Source organism: Pipistrellus hanaki (genome assembly GCF_964339955.1).
Source record: "Pipistrellus hanaki genome assembly, chromosome: 2".
Classification (NCBI taxonomy): Eukaryota; Metazoa; Chordata; class Mammalia; order Chiroptera; family Vespertilionidae; genus Pipistrellus; species Pipistrellus hanaki.
This window is the reverse complement of record NC_140504.1, coordinates 5,456,989-5,479,107: the sequence shown is the minus strand read 5'-3', so window position 1 is coordinate 5,479,107 and position 22,119 is coordinate 5,456,989. Positions and strand designations below refer to the sequence as shown.

The window sequence follows — 22,119 nt, the reverse complement described above, 5'->3', positions numbered from 1 at the left end:
CAGGGTTGTGGTCAGTTCAGGCCACCGGGTGCATGTGCCACCCACGCCCACTGTGGACTGGATCACGGTGCTCGGGCCCAGCTGGCCCAGGAAGCTGAGCGCGCAGTAGTGCTCGCCAGGGCAGGTCCCTGTGGCCTTCCTCCCGCTGCCCAGGGCCTGGCTGGCCTGTCTGCTACGGGCCTCAGGCCCAGCGCGAGCGGCCGAGTCCTCCTGGCGCTGTTTTTACCCCGAAGGTCATTGTGATGTGGTGGCCACGTCTAAACAAACAAACTTCATTGAGACGCGATGATGGAGTCACCTGTGCTTAATGCTCAGTTCTCTTCCTGGTCAGTGGAGTCAGTTGTGGGCCCTGGAGAAGGGCTTGCCTTACGCTGTGGCAACTAATCCCTTACTTGGATGCTGTTCCCAGATCGCCCACCAGAGAGTGCTATGGCAACTAATCCCTCACTAGGGTACTGTTTCCAATGTGTCCACAGGAGGGTGCTAGGCGATTATTCCCTTAACAGGGTGCTGTACCCTTAGTGTCCACAAGATGGCGCTGTCATGACTAATCCCTTGCTAGGGTTCTGTTCCCAGAGTGTCCACCAGAGAGCGCTATAGTGACTAATCCTTCCTGGGGTGCTGTTCCAAGACTGTCTCCATGAGAGCACCCTCCCCGCCACCCCACCAGCAGGCCCCTTGGAGCTTCAGCCTCAGAAAGCCTTTCCGAGCCCCTGCAGAACTCCAGCTGAGCTGCGGGACATCCTGGGCAGCTGCAGCCCGCCTGGCTCTCCGGAGGCCTCCCCGGGGACCGCCCAGGCTGGGTCCTGCACAGACACCCGCCGGCCACTTCTTCAGGGGCCTGTCCCGTGCAGCTCAGACAGCACCACGGCCGCACAGGAGAGCGAGCAGGAGAGATGGGCGCCCGCTCTGGGCCCACACTGGCAGGACGAGTGAATGCTCTGGGGCCTCGGCGTCCTCAGGGTCAGCAGGGCTCAGCGCTCCCCCTGAGGTGGGGGGAGAGGTGTCCAGGGCTCCGGCCTGTAGAATCGCGAATGTCCCCTCACCTGACAGTCCTCTGCCCGAGGAGCTGTGCTGTCCCCACAGAAGCCACGAAGGGTCACGTCACGTCAGGGGAACCGGCCGGGGACTCGCTGGTTCCTCCGAGGCCACGAGAGAGAACCTGTCCTGTGTCTCCCCCGGCGACTGGTGGTTCCTCTGGGCTTGTGGATTCAGCACCCCAATATCTGCCTTTCCCTTCACATGGGTGACCTGGGTCTGGGTCCAAGCCTCCCTGTTTATACGGACACGGGTCTTAACTGGATTAGGGACGGCACTGTGACTTGGTCACTTCTGAATTGACCCTGTCTCTAAGGTCACCTTCTGTGGTACTGGGGGGGTGAGGACCCCAACATGGGGATGTTACAGAGACGCAGTCCAACCCATGACACCACCGCTGCCACACCTCCGCCCTGGCTCCGGACCCAAGAGCGGTTTCTTCGCAGGGACGCTGGCCTGGGCTTTGGAGATGGGCTTCTGGGAGACACCCTCCGATCGCTGAGACCCGTCTCCAGCTGATCCGAGGGTGGACTGGTCTGCTCCCCTCCCCACGCCCCCTGGGGGGATGGGTGGGGGCGTGCGATTAGAGGTTCCAGGTTCACTGAGTGGACCCCTCTGCTCTCCCTGCCCCCTCCATCCCAGTGGGAGAGCCCATGTTACATGTTCTTCCAGGCACCAAGCTTAACTGGAAGCAGGTGCCTACACATCAGAAACAGCTGCTAGACCCCAGCCTGAGCGTGCCCGGTCAGGCCGGGAGCCCCCTCACTGCACCCGGGCACTCGGTACACCAGGTAATTAGCCAATGGATACACTGTGTGCAGACTCCAAGGTCAAGTGCAGTGGATGGTGGTGACCGTGACCTGCACAGACACCCGTCGGCACAGAAATCCCTGCCCTGGAATGGATGCTAGGTGGTCGTCCACCTGGTGATCTGTGACCCTGCCTCACAGGGGTTTGCATGGCTGCAGGGATGGCCACAGGTGGCCCACAGGTGTCACACGCCAGGCCCAGGGATGAGAGCAAAGCCACTCACCCTCCTGCTCAATCCCTTCCCTGTCATTACACCCTGCACACGCTGTCAACTTCAGATAGCTGTAGAAGGTGTCCTAAGGTTTTTCAGAATAGAAGGCTTGATTGAATCAGAGGAAAAAATAGTTTTAAGTCTTTTTAGCAGATTCAAAAGGCCCACTTCTTGGCACTCTTGAGTGACCCTGCTCTGGGCTGAGCCTAGGTACACAGGACACGAGGTTCATCCTCAAGGCCAGGTTCAATAAGTGGTCTCTGAAGGTCATGGTCATGCTGCTTTTCTCCCGTAATTATTGATTCTTCAATAATTACGGGAGAAAGGGCCAGGGTAGAAGAGTATCCCAGTCTCCACAAGAGGGTGCTATGGCAACTAATTCCTTACTAGGGTGCTCTTCCCAGATTGCCCACCAGAGAGCGCTATTGTGACTAATACTTTACAAGGCTGCAGTTTCCAGAGTGTCCACAAGAGGGTACTATAGCAACTAACCCCTTACCAGGGTCTTGTTCTAAGAGAGTCCACATGAGGGTGCTAGAGCGACTAATACTTCCCAGGGTGCTGTTCCAAGAGTGTCCACACAAGGGCACCTAGGCAACTAATCCCTGACTAGGTTGCTGTTCCAGGATTGTCCACAAGATGGTGCTTTCACGACTAATCCCTTATTAGGCTCCTGTTCCCAGTGTGCCCATAAGAGGGTGCTATGGTGACCAATCCTTGCCAGGGTACTGTTCCAAGAGAGCCCACATGAGGGCACTATAGTGACTAAGCCCTTACTAGGGTGCTGTTCCCAAAGTGTCCACAAGAGGGCACTATGCCAACTAATCCCTGACTAGGGCGCTGTTCAGGATTGTCCACAAGATGACAGTATGGCAACTTTACTATGCTGCTGTTCACTGTGTCCACCAGATGGCGCTGTGGCAACTAATCCCTTACTTGGATGCTGTTCCCAGATCGCCCACCAAAGAATGCTATTACAACTAATACTTTACTAGGGTACTGTTCCCAAAGTGTCCACAAGAGGGTGCTATGGCAACTAATCCCTCACTAGGGTACTGCTTCAAAGAGTATTTCACAGGAGGGCGCTATGGCGATTATTCCCTTAACAGGGTGCTATATCCCTTAGTGTCCACAAGACGGCGCTGTCATGACTAATCCCTTGCTAGGGTTCTGTTCCCAGAGTGTCCACCAGAGAGCGCTATAGTGACTAATCCTTTCTGGGGAGCTGTTCCAAGACTGTCCACACTAGGGCACTATGGCAAGAATCCCTTACTAGGGTGCTGTTCCCAGAGTACCCACAAGAGGGCATTATGGTGATTAATGCCTTACTAGGGACATGGTGGATATTTTTGTGAGTCTTGGCTGTTGAAGAACTTGTCAGACCTGTCCATCAGGAAAAGAATGAATTGCCAAATTATCTATAAAGCTCCCTCTGTGATCTGCAGGTCTTTCTTCTTCCCAAGTCACTAACACCTCCATGACTGGAAATGAACTCCACAGACCCGCTGGGCAGGCTCCCTGACTTTGCTGGGCCTTGGTTAATGGCATGTTAAGCTAATTTGTGAAAGGGTAAGATTAGTGAGTTCTGTTGCCGTGGTAGCTTGCATTTGATCTTTAAGGAAGCCTTGCTGTGGAATTTATTTTTGCTGCTGCTAGTTTTTTTCTTGCATTGCACACCCCACTCCCTATTACTTACAGATTGGCGGAACCGTACCAAATCAGGGGGCAGGGGGCCGAGGGGGCCCCAGCGGCCACGGCCAGGACAGGCTGCTGCCGTCTGGTTTTAGAGTCGATGACAGAAATCCCTGCCCTGGAATGGATACCAGGTGGCTGTCCAGCTCACTGCTTCTCCTCTCCTCCTCCTCCTCTCATTCCCTCCTGTGTTCTGCACACGCCAGGCGCCGGCCGTTTTTCTCACGCCAACAGCGATGGCCTGGACGAATGAGCTGCTGCTTCTTAGAGTCACTCCCGTTTCCTCTTTCCTTTTTCACCTTGACCCAGCCCAGTGGTCAGCAAACTCATTCATCAACAGAGCCCAATACCAACAGCACACCGATTGACGTTCCTTTTGAGAGCCAGATTTTTTAAAAATATATTTTATTGATTTTTTACAGAGAGGAAGGGAGAGGGGTAGAGAGTTAGAAACATCGATGAGAGAGAAACATCGATCAGCTGCCTCCTGCACACCCCCCACTGGGGATGTGCCCGCGACCAAGGTACATGCCCCTGACCGGAATCGAACCGGGGACCTTTCAGTCCGCAGGCCAACGCTCCATCCACTGAGCCACACCGGTTTCGGCAAAAGAGCCAGATTTTTTAAACTTAAACTTCTTCTAACGCCACTTCTTCAAACACAGACTAGCCCGGGCCGTGGTGTTTTGTGGAAGAGCCACGCTCCAGGGGCCAAAGAGCCGCCTGTGGCTCGCGAGCCGCGGTTTGCCGACCACGGGCCCGGTCCCCCCGGGGTCCCCCTCGCCCGCGGCCCCGCTGACCAGCCCTGTGCCTTGCTCTTCCAGGAGGCATCTTGCGGAGAGGCGCGAAGCTGTTCTTCCGCCGGCGGCAGCAGCACAAGGACCCCGGCCTGAGCCAGTCCCACAACGACCTGGTGCTCCTGCAGCAGCCCGAGGGGCCCCGGCGGCGGGGGGCCACGCTCTCCCGCATCCTCCACAGGAAGCTGCTGTCCCGGCACAGGAGCAAGGTGGCCGTGAACGGCGAGCCCGGCGTGTAGGCCCGGCGTGTAGGCCCGGCCGGCCTCCTTCGTGGCCCACAGCCCACAGCCCACCGGGACCGAGCGGGATGGATGCCGGCGCGCGGGTCCGGCTGGCGTTTTCCCGCCAGCGTCACCTTGTGCCGGGGAAGGACCGTCTGCCTGACCTGCTGACCCCCCTCGCCACGGGGCAGGAGTTCAATGTCGGGAGGAGACGGACGTGGTGAACATGCTGCAGGGGGCGGGGGGGTGGGGGGGCCTGGGGGGCCCGGTGTGGGCCTCCGTGTCACCCGCCCTCTGCTTTACGGGCATTGTTCGGGGTCCATGCCCCGGAGCAGACGGCTCTCTGTGCCGTCGGCGTGGACGCTGGCTGCCTAGGTCACCTCTTCTGCTGGCCGCTCAGGACAGAACCGTCCGCGGGCCCCGGGGCCAGAGAGGTGGCCCCGGCAGATGTGGGTCCGGAGAGAAATTGCGACGGGAATGGAAACACTACGACAAATGCTGCGGGAAGACGTTTGCCTTTGCCATTTAGCCATAGAACTTGAAACATTATGCAAAACCCTGAGTATATCCTATGCATATCGTGGGGGACACTCTCCTAAGCGCACTCTGAGCCTGTCTGCGAGGGCAAGAGCACCTGCTCCTGTGGGTCTGACCCTCCCTCGGCGTGTCCGCAGCCCGCGCCCCGGGCTTCTCCCCGGCCTGGCGCTCACGAGGCTGGGGCAGCCCGCCTCTCCGACGCAGGAGCAGGACAGACGGGGCAGCAGGAGAACGGGGTGCCCGCACCCACATACCCGGCTGTTCTCTCGTCCGGGGCTGGTTTGCCAAATATTGCCAATAGCTGAAACCAAGGACTTGTAGGGCAAAAGAGGAAATGGTTTTGTGTCTCAGGTGTGAGTCTTAGGAAGGGAAGGTTAGTAAAAAACAACAACAACAACAAAAAAAACAGGCCAAGCTTGCGTCAGATGCCTCTCAGGAGCGTCTGGATTCTACTGTGAACAGCCTTGGCAGACTCGGGCGGGGGGGGGGGGGGGGGGGGGGGTGTTTCTGTTTCTGTTTCCAGGGGAACACACGATAAGCTCGCTACACAACGGTAATGCCCTCCGCGTCTTTCAAAGCACTTCCTGCGCCAGCAGCCGCGTGCGTCCCGTCACCGCGGACACGCCGCCCCACTCCTGGAGTGCCGCGTGGAGGACGGGGCCTTGGTACCAGGAGCTGCTGCTGGCGTGAACGGTGCTGGTGGCTCAATCAGAGTCACACACACACCCCCCCACCACGAGGTGTCAGAGGCCGCTGCGAAAACTCAGCTTTTGTCACGGATGTGCATCGGGGTCTTCGGGCAGACGCCTCTGTCCGCCCTCAAACATCCGCTTCAGGGGTCAGAGCTCTTGCGGAGCTAAAACCTTTCTGAAACCAAAATCCTAGCATTCTTCCCTCCCTCCGTGTGGAGGGAGGGATCAGGAGGCTGTGCTGAGAACGTCACTTTATACAACGCGCGTTCGCAAATTCTCGCTGTCCCAGCAACCCAGGGACTGGCGAGTGACTGTTTTTTGTTTTTTTTTAACGGGACTTTGTAAAGATCCTATTCCCGTTTTAATCACTGTAAAACAGCGCCTGGCACTGCAAAATGTACGGATGCCACGTGCGCCCCCGCAGGTCAGCGGTCACCACAGGTCGCTCCCACGGTGTGCTTTGCGGGAAGGATCTCTGTTGCTCCTCGTGGCGGCGGACATGTCACAGGCACGGGTTAACGATGAGGGGGCCGGCCCGAGGGTCTTAGTCCACCCAGCTCCGTGCTTGTGTAAGTTTGAAATCCAGACGGACTCAGTCGGTGCTGGTGGGAAGCTATCAGAGTGTCAGGCTGAGTTTTTCTCGCTCTCAAATAAACCACCACCAAACCACACCCTGTGAGCCGTGGACCCGGATGGGCCCGGGAGCGCCCTGTCTGCTTTTCCTGCTTCGCCACGGGCTCTGCGCCCTCCCTCCCTCCTGACTCAGAACCTCTGCGGCTCCGGGAACGAGCCCGCTCCGTCTCGCCCTCGAGCGCGAAGCCGGGGCGTGGACACGGACAGAGGGGGCGTAGCCATGGAGACCCGTGTTTCTTCATGTCTGTTGGGTCCACGGGAGCTGGGTCCAGGGGCCCTTCCCCCAGGCACCCACCCTGGGTGGGGGGGGGCCACCCTGGCCTTCCCTGGGGTCCGAGGACGCAGACGGAGCGGGAAGAGGAGGGGAAGGTGACGTCAGGGGATCCCCGAGGGACAGGCCGCGTCTGTACTGTGAATGCTCCCTGCCCCGGCGGTGCATCCGGGTTTGTTTTTGAAAGGTGTCGGGCATTGATGCTAAAGGCACTGTCATTGAGGTGAAATGTGGTTACACACCGGACGCAGAGCACCCGGGTTCGTGAGTCACCGGCCCCCTTACCCTTTCCGCACGCTTTCTGGCCTGAGGGCCGTGCTCTGGGTTTGGTCTCGGTGACATTTTCCCAGAGTGGCCTCGTAAGAGCGGCTCCTCGCGGGCACTGATGGGTCCGCCTGGGCCAGGGGCACATGCTGCTTTTAACTAAGGCGACCAGACGTCCCGCTTCTGGTGGGACATCTGGTCACCTTAGTTCTAACACACAGACCCCGCTCCCTGCGCTGTGGGGAAGGACAGCCCCGTGGCCTCTGGGGAGGAGGGAGATGGCGCTGGAGCAGCTTTCATGGGGTGTTAACACAAGTGTCCTGTTCAAACCAGCCATGAGGAAGGTGTAGGCAGAGCAGCTCCAGCTGAAGTTCAAAGCCAGGCCCGGGCTCCTGAGCCAGTCCCCAGTTAGAAGCTGCCCGGGCCTGTGATCAGGGCTTCCGGCCACGTGGGTGGCAGTCGGCAATCTTCCCAAGCAGGAGAGGGAGGAGAGTTTGCACTGCTCCCCCCCCCCCCACACACACACACACATGCTCTGTTCCCTGAGTGGTCACCTCTCGGCCCTGGGGACCTCACAGGACAAGCTGGGCCGTGAGGGTGGGGGACATCGGGGGTCAGGACGCTTACCTCTGCCAGGTGGCCAGCAGGACCGATGCCCCTGCCCACGCCGCCCAGGCGCCCGTGACCACCAAAGCCAGCGGCACGGGCCCCGCCCCGCAGTCTCAGGCCCCGGGTTCCTTCCCTGCGCACCCCTCCTTTCCCAGCCCCCAGCTCCCCCTCGGGGAAAGTGTCACGTATGATGGCGGCGTGTCCTTCTCTGTGCCCGATGTCACCTGCAGCTACATTAAGACAGAAGAAGCCAAAGGTTTCCAGCGGGCGGACGGGGCTGGCTCGAGGTCTCGAGGATACATTTCCGTGACGGTGACTGTATTCCTGGGGGCACTTCAGAACCCGGGCCAGCCCCGGCAGCGGGCTCCTCGGGAGAAGCTGTGGCTGGGACACAAGTGCCCGTTAAAGAAATAAACGTGCGCCTGGAACACGGGTCCGAGTGGTTTCTGCCGAGGCCCGTGCTCCCGCGTTCCTCTGAGTGGCTCACGACCCGGGCCCCACCAGTGACCACGCGACCAGACGGTCAGCTGGCCTCACTGGGAAGGAAATGTCCGCCGTGAGCTCTCGCCCCGGTGCATTGTGGGTGCCCCGTGGCCTGTCCCCCAGCAGCGAAACCTGGCCCGGGGGGCTGTGGGACCCAGGCGATCGCCCAGGACCTGAGGGGAGCCGTCCCTCGGGATGGGAGCTGTCATCCATGCGCTGACCCCCGTGTAGCCCTGGACCATGGGTGAGAGTGCGTGTGGGGGGAAGAGGCGGAGGGGGAGGGCAGTTCCCGGGCAGGGCAGAGCAGCTGGGGGGTGGGGGGCATTGCAGACGCCAACAGGGGTGTCCCCGTAGCCCCTGCAGGCTGCTCCCCGTCCAGGTCCTCAGTTCCTCTGTCCTTCAGCCGCACCCCCTGCCGAGCCCAAACACGGAGCCTTCGGGCCGGTGCCCTGGGGCCCCTCCAGCCCCTCGCCCACCCCCTCCCCTCAGCCTTCCTGACCCCGCCCGCCCCGGGCAGACCCACAGCTCTGCGTTGGGGTAAGAGCACGCCTATGGGGAGCCCCAGCTGTGTGTGGGGGGGGGAGGAGGGCTCAGATTTTGGACTCAAGGCGGGGACGTGGCGAGGGTCCTGTCTGTGTCTTGTTTGGGACTGAGGTTCGGGGCTGGGGGCGGGGGAGCCGCTGCTTCCTGGGTGGCGGGCCCGGCTGAGGCTCCCAGAGGAGACGAGTTGGCATGTCCTCCTGTCCACCAGCGCCCTCCCCTGGCCTCCCGCCGCCTCCGGGGGACACGGCGTCCTCGCTAATGCCGCCTGCAGCGCCCGTCTGCCCCAGCTGTGTCTCCGGCACACCCCCCTCGCTTCCTGATGTTTCTCACAAACCCCAGCCTCCCTGCCCTCCCCACAGAGCGGCCTCGACCACCCAGCGCGACCTGGGTGCTCTGTCCGCCCGGGACCGCCCTCCCCTGGGCTCGCTCCCCGGCGATGGCAGCTGACGGCACCACGTAAGCCCACAGCTTACACCCATCCTTCTCCACGCGTGGGCCAGGTCAGGGGACAGAGCCCCACGCAGGGGGACGCACAGGCAACAAAAACATGCTGTTGTGGACCTCGGTCACGGTACACGCACAGGGTGCTGTGTGTGTGTCAGTAAGTCATTTGTTTAAAAGAAAAGGTGGATCGCAGATGGAGGACAGGTGCAGTGCCCTCCCTGAGGAGAAAGTGCCGGCCAACTCTCTTACCGGATGGCCTGAAGCTGCCCCGCGCCCCTCGGCTCTGCACCCTCACCGTCCAAAGTGCAAATGGCCAAGTTGTGGGTCCCAGGCACTCAAACCGATTATGTACAATAGAAGTCATCCATATTGATAAGGCAACGACCGATGCTTAGGCGGCTTAAATGTAAGGTATACACTTGATATTTTATACAAAAGCTGGAGAAAGGTTTGAGGTCACAGTGATGCTAGCTAATACGAACTGAGCACGTACTGTGTGCCAGTACTGTTTTCCAAGGGTTTGATGTATAATGACTCCTCGATTCTTTGAGGTGGCCCCGTGAGTGATGACCTAGCCTGGCTTTACAGGTTGGAGAACCGAAGCACCAACGGGTTAAGTCTCTTGCCCAAGGGCACACAGCAGGGAAGTGGCCGGACCAGAACTTGAGCCCGGGCCGTCTGGCTGTAGAATCCCTGTTCCAAACCATGAGTCCCTCCTGCCTGGTGCTGGAGAGAACAGGATTGTGGCCTCAGACGGTCTTTCCTGAACTTGAAGTGCAGAGCTCCCCGCAGTGGGTGAGAGTAATGTGAAGTGAGATGCAATGCTTTGCACGTAGTAAAGGATTTGAATTGTCTGCTGATGGCTTTATCTCTTCACCCTGATGGGGAAAATTAGCCAGATTGAAAACAAACGCTAAAGAGGGCATAGAAAAGTGGCTGAGGGCCCAGGGCCCTGGCTCAGTGGCTGAGCGTTGACAAACCGGGAGGTCCCCCTTTGATTCCTGGTCAGGCCACATGCCTGGGTTGAGGGTTCGATCCCCAGTGGGGGGTGTGCAGGAGGCAGCTGAACAATGGTTCTCTCTCACCATTGATGTTTCTATCTCTCTCCCTCTCCCTTCCTCTCGGAAATCAATTAAAAATATTTTTTTCTCAAAAAGTGGCTTAGGATAGCCCTAGCTGATTTTACTTGGTGATAGAACATCAGCCTGAAGGCCAAAAGGGTCCCCAGTCCAATTCCCCAGGTTCAATCCCCCCGGGTCAAGGGCACGTACCTTGATTGCAGGCTCCTCCCTGGACTGGGCCCTGGTGCGGGCGAGTGCAGGAGGCAACCAGTTGATGTGTTTCTCACAATGATATTTCTCTCTGTCTCCCCTCTCTCTGAAAACCAGTGGGAAAACAGCCTCAGGTGAGGATTTAGAAAAAAGGTGCTTAGGATACAGATGTCCACACTGTCCGGTAGTGACAGTTTTACACCTAAATTAGCTAAGAACCAGAGCTGATGAGTCGTGTCCGTGGGAAAATACAGGTCTAAGGCGGCCAGCGTCAGGGCTGCGGGTGTCACCCCCAATGGGGCCACACGGTGGGGTGGCTGCACCTTAACGCCAGCTGTTGGGGAAGAACACCGTGTTCTTAGGAAAACCCACTGATGATAACAGAAACTTATTTATGTTTACTTAAACACCCCCCCCCCCCAATTTACTTTTAAAAATGTCAAACTACCCTGTTTCCCAGAAAATAAGACAGTGTCTTATATTACGTAATTTTTTCTCCCAAAGTTGCGCTAGGTCTTATTTTCAGGGGATGTCTTATCTTTCCATGTGCTAGGTCTTATTTTCGGAGGATGTCTTATTTTCAGGGAAACATGGTAGCTGAAACCGGTTTGGCTCAGTGGATAGAGCGTCGGCCTGCGGACTGAAAGGTCCCAGGTTCGATTCCGGTCAAGGGCATGTACCTTGGTTGCAGGCACATCCCCAGTAGGGGGTGTGCAAGAGGCAGCTGATGTCTCTCTCATCGATGTTTCTAGCTCTCTATCCCTCTCTCTTCCTCTCTGTAAAAAAATCAATAAAATATATATATTTTTTTAAAATGTCAAACTACAGGATAATCTGGGTACTCTTTCCCTAGATTCACCAATTGTTACATTTTGAGATAATCCTCTTCCCGCCACAGTTCTTCAGAATGCACCTTCTAACAGGACATCCCCGTGTCAGACATCCACCACAGGGTTCGTGTTGGAAGTTTGTTCACTGATGCAATGCTGTGAGCCAGTACCAGGTCCATATTCGAATTTCCCCAACAACACCCTTACAGGCGCCTCTTCTTGTTTTCTGCCTTCAGAGTGTGCGTTCATTACATTCGTTGGGATCAACAAAGATTGGACTCTTTAAGCAACAAAAGTTCTAACTCAAAAACTTTGAATGTAAAAAGACACTATTTCTGCCCTAACCGGTTTGGTTCAGTGGATAGAGCATCGGCCTGTGGACTGAAAGGTCCCAGGTTCAATTCTGGTCAGGGGCATGTACCTTGGTTGCGGGCACATCCCCAGTAGGAGGTGTGCAGGAGGCAGCTGGTTGATGTTTCTCATTGATGTTTCTGACTCTCTACCCCTCTCCCTTCCTCTCGGTAAAAAAAATCAGTAACATATATATAATTTTAAAAGACACTGTTTCAGGCCTTGATAGGAGGAGAACACGGACACACAGAATCCTTCTGAAGAGGAAAGATGCTGTGACTGAACCCCGGCCCTGTGTCGGGGTAGTGCTGACAAGGGCTTGATGCGGGTGGAGCTCATCTATTATTTCGTTTTCCGCTCGTGCTGTGACCTGTCAATTTTCTATAAATGGCCTGTTTTTGTTTATGCATCCTGGTGCCTATTTAGTATGCAGAGGCTGAGAACAGCCATCTGGACGTTTGGGAGTTGCGAGGGCCATCACAGGAGGAGGGTGTGTAAGTGTGGGGGTGCATATGAGCAGTAGTGCTTTGTGCCTGTAGAGCACATGTGTCAAACACAAGGCCCGCGGGCCAAATCCAGCCCGCCAGGCCTTGCAATGTGGCCCGCACCGCGCTGTCATCACTGCACTCCGCTGTCAGTTTATGACATTGTCAGTTTATGACTGTTCAGTAAACCATTCGGCCCGCGATTTAGGCTGGATTTTAGATTTTGGCCCCTTCTCTGATTGAGTTCGACACCCCTACTGTAGAGGTTGGGGAGCTTTTGGGCAAAGGTCTGGAGCATGAAGGGATGATGGTGGGAAACTCGGGAGTGTTCCAAGCGGGAGGGAGTGGCCACAAAAGACCCTAGGAGCATGTCTGAGGGGAAAGCAGGCTGTGCGAGTGTGAGCAGGGCGGAGGTGAGGCACAGGTGAGGCGGCCACAGGTCTGGAGGCTGTGGTCCAGACCAGTTCATGCCAATGGGGAGTCACTGCAGGGTGCCGGGGAGGGCGGAGAAATGAGCCCCTGGCACCATGACCCCCCACACCTTCCTCTCCAAGGGCCATCCTCCCACCTGGGTCCTTGGGACTAACCTCATACAAGTGCACCTGGCTGCCGGCCAATCCCCTCTGTACCAATTCACTCTCCCACCGGGAGAGGAAGAGATAGCTCATTTTCTATCGTCTCTTCAAAACAATGGAAATATACTTGTACAATCTAATATGACAGATAAAAATGAACTCACTGCAATTCACTTTTCCTCTTATTTCAATAGGTGGGTAGCTTCTCATAACCTTCAGAGCCATTGTATTTTTAAAATATATATTTTTATTGATTTCAGAGAGGAAGAGAGAGGGAGAGAGATAGAGACATCAATGACGAAAGGGAATCATTGATTGGCTGCCTCAGGCATGCCCCCTCCAGGGGATCCGCCTGCAACCCCAGCACATGTCCTGACAGAGATTCCAACCATGATCTCCTGGTTCATAGGCCACTGAGCCACACTCGCCAGGAGTTTTGTATTTTCCTCGTGAACTGTTCACAGACCTTTTTTTTTTTTTTTCCTATCCGATTTATTGATTCATAAGGACGTTACATGTATGAGGGAAATGAGTCCTTGCTGATATCAATTTCAAATAATTCCCCCCAGTACATCACCTTTTTTTGACATTATGAATGGGGGTTTTGGCCAGGCAGAAAGGAGCTTACTTCTCTGACTCGGAAAGGCCAGAACAAGACCCTTTATCCCTTTTATTTCTAATATTCTGTTTCCACACTGCAGTTGATGGAGGGGGTGGAGGCCACACAAGCTGCCAAACCGGTAGGGAAAAGGGGGCAGCAACACTGGGTGCCAGGAGGTGGTCCAGCCTCGGCTTGGCTCTGGGCGGGCACCGGCCACGGTTTCTGCTCGGGGGCATCCCCGTCCATCTCCAGCGGCTGGCCAGCCAGGTGCTGGGCCTCTCGGTTCCCGCGCCTGTCGGGAGCAGGACAAGCGCTTAAGTTTTCTGACCGACTAGAAAGATGCCAAGAATCAGCAGCCCTCGGCTAAATTCAGAAATGATGATGGGGCAGCAAATCTCAAGCCCGATTTAAAATAAATAAATAAAAATTCGCCCCCTTCTTCCCCCTAGCCTTCCAAAGGAATCAAGGCTCCACGGAGCCACCAGGAGAACAGAGGGCTGTGCGCGCCGTCCGTGCGCCCCTGGGTTGGGCTGCGGGGCCGAGCCACGTCACGCGGGAAGGGGTAGCGCGTGGCCACCAGGCACCTCCTGCTGCTTCTCCAGGGAAAGGGGGATCGGAGCCCGGCCTCTCTGCCCGGGCGATCCGGATCCACGTAGCCAGTTCACCCCGTCTCCTTTTCCCCAGTCCGTGCCGCCCGCTCCCAGGCCACGCCGCCCCGTCCAGGCAGCTCGCCCCCGGGTCCACGCCCCCGATCCCGGTGCACACCGCCCGCCGCTCCGTCCGTGCCGCCCGCTCCCGGTCCAAGCCGCCCCGTCCGGGCAGCTTCCCCCTCGGTCCACGCCGCCGATCCCGGGTTACGCCGCCCGCTCCGGTCCACCCCGCCCGCCGCTCCGTCCACGCCGCCCCATCCAGGCAGCCCAGTTCCAAGCCCACGCCGCCCGCGCCCTCCCGCCCCGCCGCCGCCGGCGAACTACAACTCCCAGAACACCCCGCGGCCGCCCGCCGGCTTCCGGTGCTGCGCAGTTTCCGGAGCGGATCGCAACCCGGAGTCCGGATCCGATCCCGCTCGGCACATTCCAAAGGCAGGTAAAGCCCGGGGCCCCGCGCCCGCCGGCCGCCCCCGCGCGCGCCGCCCCCGCCTGGCCCGCGCCCGCCGCCCCCGCGCGCCCGCCCGCCCGCCGCCGCCCCGGCCCCGCCCGCCGCCGCCGCCGCCCCGCCGCCCCGGTCCAGCCGCCATGCCGCCTGTTCTTTGTTACATTCGCCGGCTGCGGGCTCCGCGGGCGATCGGAGCCAAAACCCGGCTGGACTTCCCGGAGCCGCTCCGGGATCGCCCTGCGTGCGGCCCGCCGCCGGCGCTCCGGGCCCGCCGCCCCGCGCCCGCCGCCCCCGCCCCTGCCGGCGCGGCCCGCGGGCCCGGCTCCCCCTGGGCGCGGCGCGGGGGGCTCCTCCGCCCCCGGCCCGCGTCCCCGCCCCCGGCCCGCTCGCCGGCTGCCCCCTCGTGAGGTCACCCTCTCCACGCGGGGCACGGCCCCCGGGCGCACCGGAGGGGCCCCGGCCCTTCGCCCCCCGCGGCTAGAGAAGCAGGAGCCGGGGCGACCGGACAGCTCTGCGCCCCCTCCCCCCCCCCCCCCCCCCCCTTTGAGGGACCCCTGCATCCTGTGTCTGTAACCCCGTGGGTGGCGGCGGGCCGGCAGTCAGATCAGGGGACATTGACAGGTGCCGGCCTCCGGGTGGGTGGCCGGCCCGGCGGGCGGGGAGGGCAGCCGGGCGCAGGCAGGTGGAGCCGCCAGGCCTGCGGCTGCTGATGGGGGTCCGCTTTGGACGTGAGAGCTCATGGACACACAGACCCGCCCGACGGTTCAGGGGTTGTGCGCTCACCGTTATTAAGCTCCGAATGGATGGATGAGCTTCTCCCACAGACGCTCCGAGATTGCCTGTTCCCTCCCCTCACCCCTGCAAGGGCAGTTAAAGTGGCAGGAACCGTCGTGACCAGAGGCAGGTGGGCCCGGGTGTGTAAGAACAGACGCCAGCCTGCAAAAGCCACATCTGCCCAAGCCCCTCTCCCAAAATCCCGCTCACCTGATGCGTTTGGAGGGCCTGGCGTTGTCCCTGAGGGTGTTTTTAAGGATGAAAAGAGAATGGACAGCTGGTTTTGAGCTACACCTGAAAAGGCAGGGAGGAGAACTCTGCCTGGAGAGCATGTAGACACTGGGTTTTCATAAGGGAACCACCCCCACCCCACCCGCACACACCACACCACGCTCTGCTCACGGCTGGACACGTCCCCACTCTCCACATTTTCACAGCTCCGCGCGGCTGGTCTGCGTTCCTTGACATCACCGCCTCTGGTGAACGGTTAAGAAATAGGAGAACTGTTGTTTGGATTTTGAGGGGGAAAGGCAGTAACATGTATCCGTCACCCCTTGTTAGCTTTGGTTCATGCTTCTGCAGAAACGCTGCCGACAAGGAACGCAACGAGATGTCTGATTCTGGAAGTAAAAGGGACAGCGTTGTTTTCAGAAGACAAACTGAAAATGAGCCGCCATAGGGGTCAGTAGCTCTTCTCGGAGTAATTGTGTTTGAGAAAGAAGCCCACTCCTCAGGGCACACTCAGGTGCCCCTCCTCTGTAGAGGTCAGGAGAATGCTGCCATCTTGCAGATTTAATGCACCTCTCGGACCTGTGGCTTCCGGGGTTGAGATTGTGAGCAGACACTTAAATGCTCCCTCAGCTTCCTCTTCACATGTGCAAAGTGTGGGCGATCCCTGCCCAGCTTACCTCATGGCTCATGAGAGTGCATGCCATTCGTTTGCCCATTCATTCAGCAGGTATTTATTCAGTGGGCGCCCGTTACATCCTGGCACTGCAGAGAGCAAGAGAGAGGTTCTGCTCGGTGACCTACTGGTCTGGCGGGAGGAAGGTCTCGCAATAAACAATACGACTGTGTCAGGTTGATAGTGGGCAGAGCATGGAGCAGGAAGGAAGGCCAGCAGGTGGAGGCGGTGGTGTAGGTAGGGGTGGGTGCACTCCGGCAGCCAGGACTAGAAAGGTCTGAGCTGGATACCAGTGCTTTGAGGGGCTCCGTGGAGATCTGGGGTGGGGGGGTCACAGGCCGATGAATGGCAAGTGCAAAGACCCTGCGGTGGGAACAGCTTTGTGTGCCCGAGGACGAGGAAGACCCGTGTGGCCCGGGGGAGAAGGCACAGGACGGCAGCACAGCTGTCCACCAGGGTTCATCCTGGTTCATCCACGTGGCTGCCACTGGGGCTTGGGGGAGGGGAGGGACAGAGTCCGTGTCTTTTCAGAGATGACCCCGTGGCTGACAGGGGGGAACCCAGGCCCCACAGGATTCCACTAGAAACGGGGAAATGAGGGGTGAGGACCCTGTGTATTTCTAGAGCGAGGCAGGTCTGCTGTTGGCTTGGTTTGGGAATGTGTGGGGGTGACAGGAGGTCACATATGCTGTTATTACTGAGGTGCCTGTGACAGGTGTGCAGGGCGGGAGGTCATTAGGGAGAATCGGGGCCCTGCAGGTGAGCGGCATCTTCAGACTGCCCCTCTGGGCTGGGATTGACCCTGGCCCAGGGCCCAGGGTCCAGGTCCCTCACCTTCCTGAGGAAGGGTCCCTCTTACTGCCTAGGACACGGCGACCCCATCCCCAGTTTTGGTGTGAGCCGAGGTCCTGGGGTGTGGAAACAGATGTGTGGGTGTCCGGGGAGTGAGCCCACTGTGGGGTAAGACCTCGGAGGGAGGGGGACTGTTGGCATTTATGGCTGTCACTGGTGAGTGGCGGGGGGCCATTGCCATCATCAAGCTCTTCCATTCCCGTTACTTGTCTGTGGAACCAGATTTCCTGTGCTCACATTGGCACACATGACGACGGGGCAGAGGTGAACATTTGCCCGTGATCTGTGCACTGACTGTGGGAAAGCCTGCCTGCCTTACTGGACACGGCTTCGTTAGCGGCTGTCCACAGAAGCCTCCCCGTGCTTTCCGTTGTGACCAGTGGGGTCTCCGTGATTGCCACGGTAACGCGATCCAGAAGAAATCAGCACACCTCCTGGCCACACGACATCCGGACTCATTAGCTTTCCGTGCGGATTTGGAGTGGGATCCGTAGAGTCCTGAGCAGGAGTCTGTGGCATTGGGTTCACCGTGTGCAGTGATGGAGACAGGAGGTCACAGAGAGAAGTGCTGTAAGCGTCCTGGAGTAAAGAGCTGGTTGGTGTTTTCATGGTAGACGGCGGTGGGCATCACACCGCAGTGCTCTGAGCCCAGGAACGTGGCTAGAAGGGTGACATATGCTGTTATTTTAAGAAGGCAATACTTGTGCTGGAAGTTACATTCCTTGCAGCTGTTTGAACCCAGGATGCCAGTCCAAGCTGTCAGCTTACGTGCAGGGAATAGCATTTTGTAAACACACTTTCGCAGAGATATTAACGAAGTGTTGGGTGGTGCCAGGAACCAGGCCTCGCTGGACTGGGGCCATGGGCTTAGGAGTCGATGGGGTCGGTGCTGGGTGCAGAGGGAGCGAGGACAGGGGCCAGCCCGGGCTACCCCCTGTCGTGGCTTTGGATGGGAGCTGGAGTGAAGAGGGGCTTGGGAAGGAGCCCCCAGGGCTGGAAAGAAGACAGAGCCTGGGAGACCGCAGGGGACAGGTTTTGCAGAGGGAAGGGCGAGGCCAGGGGGTGTGGCCCAGGGCGGGGGCTGGTGGAGGGGTGTGTGACCAGGAGAAGTGGTTTTTCCATTGGAGAGAGAATGGGCGGTGAAGCCAGGGAGTTCTTCCCAGGACTTTTGCAATGGAAGAAAACGGAAATGGGCAGTAGAGTTCGGGAGTGCATGAGTGGGTGCTGCGTGAATAACCGTCTCCTGTGTTATTGGCTCCATTCGACTCTTCGGTGTCCAGCACGGTTTGTGTCTCCAACTTACAGCCGTAAGCGTTGGTCTATTGCAAGTGTCGTCAGAACACCCTGATTAACCGGCCTTCTGCCCTCGATGGGCTGGAAGCAAACCCTTTAGAGGTAGAACGTCCTTACGTCATGCTTCCTGTGAGGGGACCGTCACTTCCCCCTTGCTCTCTGGGAGAAGAGACAGTACCTGCAGGACTAAGAGTATGCCTTTGAGTATTCTGAGTGTCTTGTAATTCTGAAGGCCTTTGGCCTGTTGTGAGTTAAAAAAAAGAAAAGAAAAAAGTATGCTAATTAGTTATAGTAAAGTTTGCCTTTTATTGTGACCAAAAGCATATAGTTTTAGCACCTTATTGATCAAGAGGTTCACGGAGACCCCTGTTCTCACCAGGCCACTTCAGTTCTATTAATTGATCCTGTTATCTCGACCCCGTAGGTCCCTCTTGGGTCTGTTTTCTCCAGCACATCTGCCTCCTCTGGACTCCCTGACACTTCTCATTCTCTGCAGTGCTCCCCATCCTTAGGCCGAGGGTGCAGGAGGACCTTTCAAGGCTCCCAGGATGCTTGGTTTTAAATTTTGTGTCTGTCACGCAAGGCCTATCCTATATAATCCTATATAATAAAAGGCTAATATGCAAATTGATTGAATGGCAGAATGATCGGTTGCTGTGATGCGCACTGACCACCAGGGGGGCAGTCACTCAGCCAGAAGCCCAGCTCAGGGCTGGCAGGTGTAGTGACGGTGGCGGAGCCTCCCCTACCTCCGCAGCAGGGCTAAGGATGTCCATCTGCTGGTTTAGGTTCGCTCAGGGCTCCTGGGCTGTGAGAGGGCACAGGCCAGGCTTAGGGAGCCTCCCCACCCCAAGTGCACAGATTTCGTGCCCCGGGCCTCTAGTTATTTAATAAGAATCAGTGCTCATACACCCCCTCTTTTTGTAAAGTAAAAAGATGACTGCCGGTTAAAGCTCTAATCAACATAATAAAGTTAATGTTACCTCAGTTTCCATTTTTAAGATGACAGAGTATAGGCCTCCCTCTCCCCTCTTTGCCCAGAAATCCCTCATAAAGAGCAAGACGTGAAAATCAGAAATGTAGGTGTTGTCTTTGATGGAAAAGGCAGAAGAAATTAAAAATAATAATAATAATAATACAATAAAAAGAAAGAAAATAGAAAGAAAAAACAGAAGAAATAAAAAAAAAATAATACAATAAAATTTTCAGGCCCGGCTGGCATGGCTCAGTGGTTGAGCATCAACCTCTGAACCAGCAGGTCATGGTTCGATTCCCAGTCAGGGCACATGCCTGGGTTGTAGGCTCGATCCCCAGTGTGAGGCGTGCAGGAGGTGACCAATCGATTCTTTCTCACCATTGATATTTCTGTCTCTCCTTCTCCCTTGCTCTCTGAAATCAATAAAAATATTTTTTTTTAAGAATTTTTTTTTCAGGCTAAAAGACATGAGTGCCTGGGTGCCAGCCAGTGCTCAACATAAAATGGGCCATGAAATTTGAGGTCATTGCAGCTAAAATGAAAATTCTAAAAGATTCAGGGGTTTGGGGGTCACATATAAAAGGTTGCTGGCTGGAAAGACATCAGACTTCTCAGCTGTAACACTGGAAGTTGAAGGACGATGGAATCTGCTTTCCTTGTTTTGTGTAAAAACCACCATTTGCCCAAGCAAACCAGCCGCCATGTGGGATTAGAATAAAGACATTTGCAGACATTGTCAGTCCTCGTAAAAGATTTACCTCCTCGGCACCGTGCTAAGGAAACTACAGGAAAATGTGCTCCCAGACCAAAGGCCTAAACCAAGAAAATGGAAGCAAGAGGCCTCAGGAATCGGGCTCCATTTATGCCAAGAGAACAAAGAACTCCGAATGATGGTGAAGGGAAAACAGCATAAAATCTACACTCTGTGGCAACAATTAAAATCACATTCAAACAAGAACTAAGCAAATGTAAGAAATAAACCAATTCCCCCTAGAAGATTGTACTAGTAAGGAACTTTAGCGTTTCCTAAAGGCCAGTTTATTGAATCCTCAATAATATTTCCAGAGTCATCATATGACATGCACTAATCTAACCAGAATTATGTTGGGGAGCAAGCGGAAGGGAGAGCATGTAAGAAAGTGAGCTATTCTCTACAATAATAAAAATTAAAAACGCAACGCCCAAAGTTGAGAAGGTAGGGGCCCTCAGTAGAAGCCTGTTTATCTCGAGATGTGGAAGTAGATGTAGCAGAAAAGCCCAAGGACAGGAGAGAGTGGACCTGGGAACGGGGGTCAGGAGAACGGAGGGGGGAGGGGCGCTTTGGGCCTCCAAGGCTGTGCACATGCTTTAAGCCATTCCCATTGTTAGAATAAAAGTGATCTCAGATGGGAGCGGAGGGAAGCGTGGGGATGAAGAGCCACTGCTCTGTCCATTGAAGGCCTTGTCCTGAGAGGTGGCTTCAGAAGGCCAGGGGCTGGTGTGGACCATGTAGGTATGTGCCACGCCACTCAGGTGCCGTCCGCTCCCGATGCCCATGTCCGGGCACAGCACCTGTTGGGGAGCTGGACGCTCCCTGAAGTTAGGCAGCTGCAGGCGGGGTGGGGAGTGTGTCGTAGCAGCAGAGGCCCACCCTTCCGTTTCGGTCCTGTTAGGATTACTCGCAGGGGGGGACTCTGCTTCCCACATCTGCTCTCCATCCTGGATTGGGAGCCGGTGGGTCAGAGAAGGTGGCTCTGGGAATTAGCCAGTCACCAAGCCTGAGGCCGGGCCCAGCCACTCCAGCCTCTGGTTCTGCACTCATGGTGGGCTCAGTGTGGCAGGAGGGAAAGGGTGGGGCATAAATAGTGACAGGTGGCGAGCTTTATATTGGGGAGTGAGGAGAAGGGAGAGCATGTAAGAAAGTGAGCTATTCTCTACAATATTAAGAATTAAAAACGCAGCGCTCAAAGTTGAGAAGGTAGGAGCCTGGAAATCACAGTGTGTCACAACTTTATGGGTCACAAATTCATCTCTCCCCACTGCTTCCTCACCGTGGCCCTCACAGACCGTCTTTCAGAACAGTTCTGCAGCACGTTAGTGACAATCGCTCTTTTTTGTGTGTGTGTTTTCCCTTCATTACTTTTTTCTTTAATCTTTTCATATTGTCATGAGGGCATGCATCCAGGGGGGCGTGTCTGTGCTGATTAAAAGAGTATCTCATGCCTCGCGGCCAGGGCTGGCTGCTGAGCTCTGAAATGCCGCTGCTCGCATTAGGAGCGGCTCGACATATAACACACAGCCCGGACTTCCAAGTCTTACTCAGGAAATGACAAATGAGTTGTAATATGAATCACACGTTGAAATGATAATACTCGGGATATGTTCTGTTAAGTAAAATGTTACCACAATGACATATGTGAATCCTGGCGAGAATTTTTGTAGACAGGATTGTTCTAAAATTTATATGAAAGGGCAAGGGACCAGAATGGGCGAAGGGATTTTGAAAAAGCAGGGGAACCAGTCTACGCAATCATAAGACTTCCCGTCAAGTGATGGCATCCAAGACTGCGCTGCCTGAGCTCTGCCAAGAGTGGTGCTGGCAAGGATAGACACAGAAATCCATAGGACGGAGAGGAGAGCCCGGAACAGACCCACGCAAACGTGCCTTCTGGTTGCAGACAAAGGTCCAAAAGCCATTCAGTGGTGCTGATGCAATTGGACATCCCTAAGCACAAAAATGAACTTGGACTGCAACCTCACATCTTATCCAAATATTAAACCAAATCAGATATTAGACTTACATGTAAAACACAAAAAGGGAAGTCTTTTCTGAGGAATGCAGGAGAAAACCTTTGGGACGTGGGGCCCAGTGCAGAGGTCTCGGGTGT

The 22,119-nt window shown here is 56.5% G+C and overlaps 2 protein-coding genes across 4 annotated transcripts in view; both read left to right on the top strand.

The window, feature by feature from the left end:
• C2CD2 (C2 calcium dependent domain containing 2) overlaps nt 1–5,712 on the top strand; it is a 57,737-nt gene extending 52,025 nt beyond the window's left edge. Inside the window, exon 14 of the mRNA XM_084873628.1 lies at nt 4,576–5,712. Coding sequence (XP_084729754.1) covers nt 4,576–4,787 — 212 coding nt within the window. The 3' untranslated portion in view covers nt 4,788–5,712. The remainder of the gene's footprint in view (nt 1–4,575) is intronic.
• An 8,659-nt stretch (nt 5,713–14,371) lies between these two features.
• Nucleotides 14,372–22,119, top strand: part of PRDM15 (PR/SET domain 15) — a 48,537-nt gene continuing 40,789 nt past the window's right edge. For all 3 annotated transcript variants that reach the window (XM_084873587.1, XM_084873588.1, XM_084873586.1), the window contains exon 1: nt 14,372–14,440. The gene's annotated coding sequence lies outside the window, so the exon portion shown is untranslated. The remainder of the gene's footprint in view (nt 14,441–22,119) is intronic.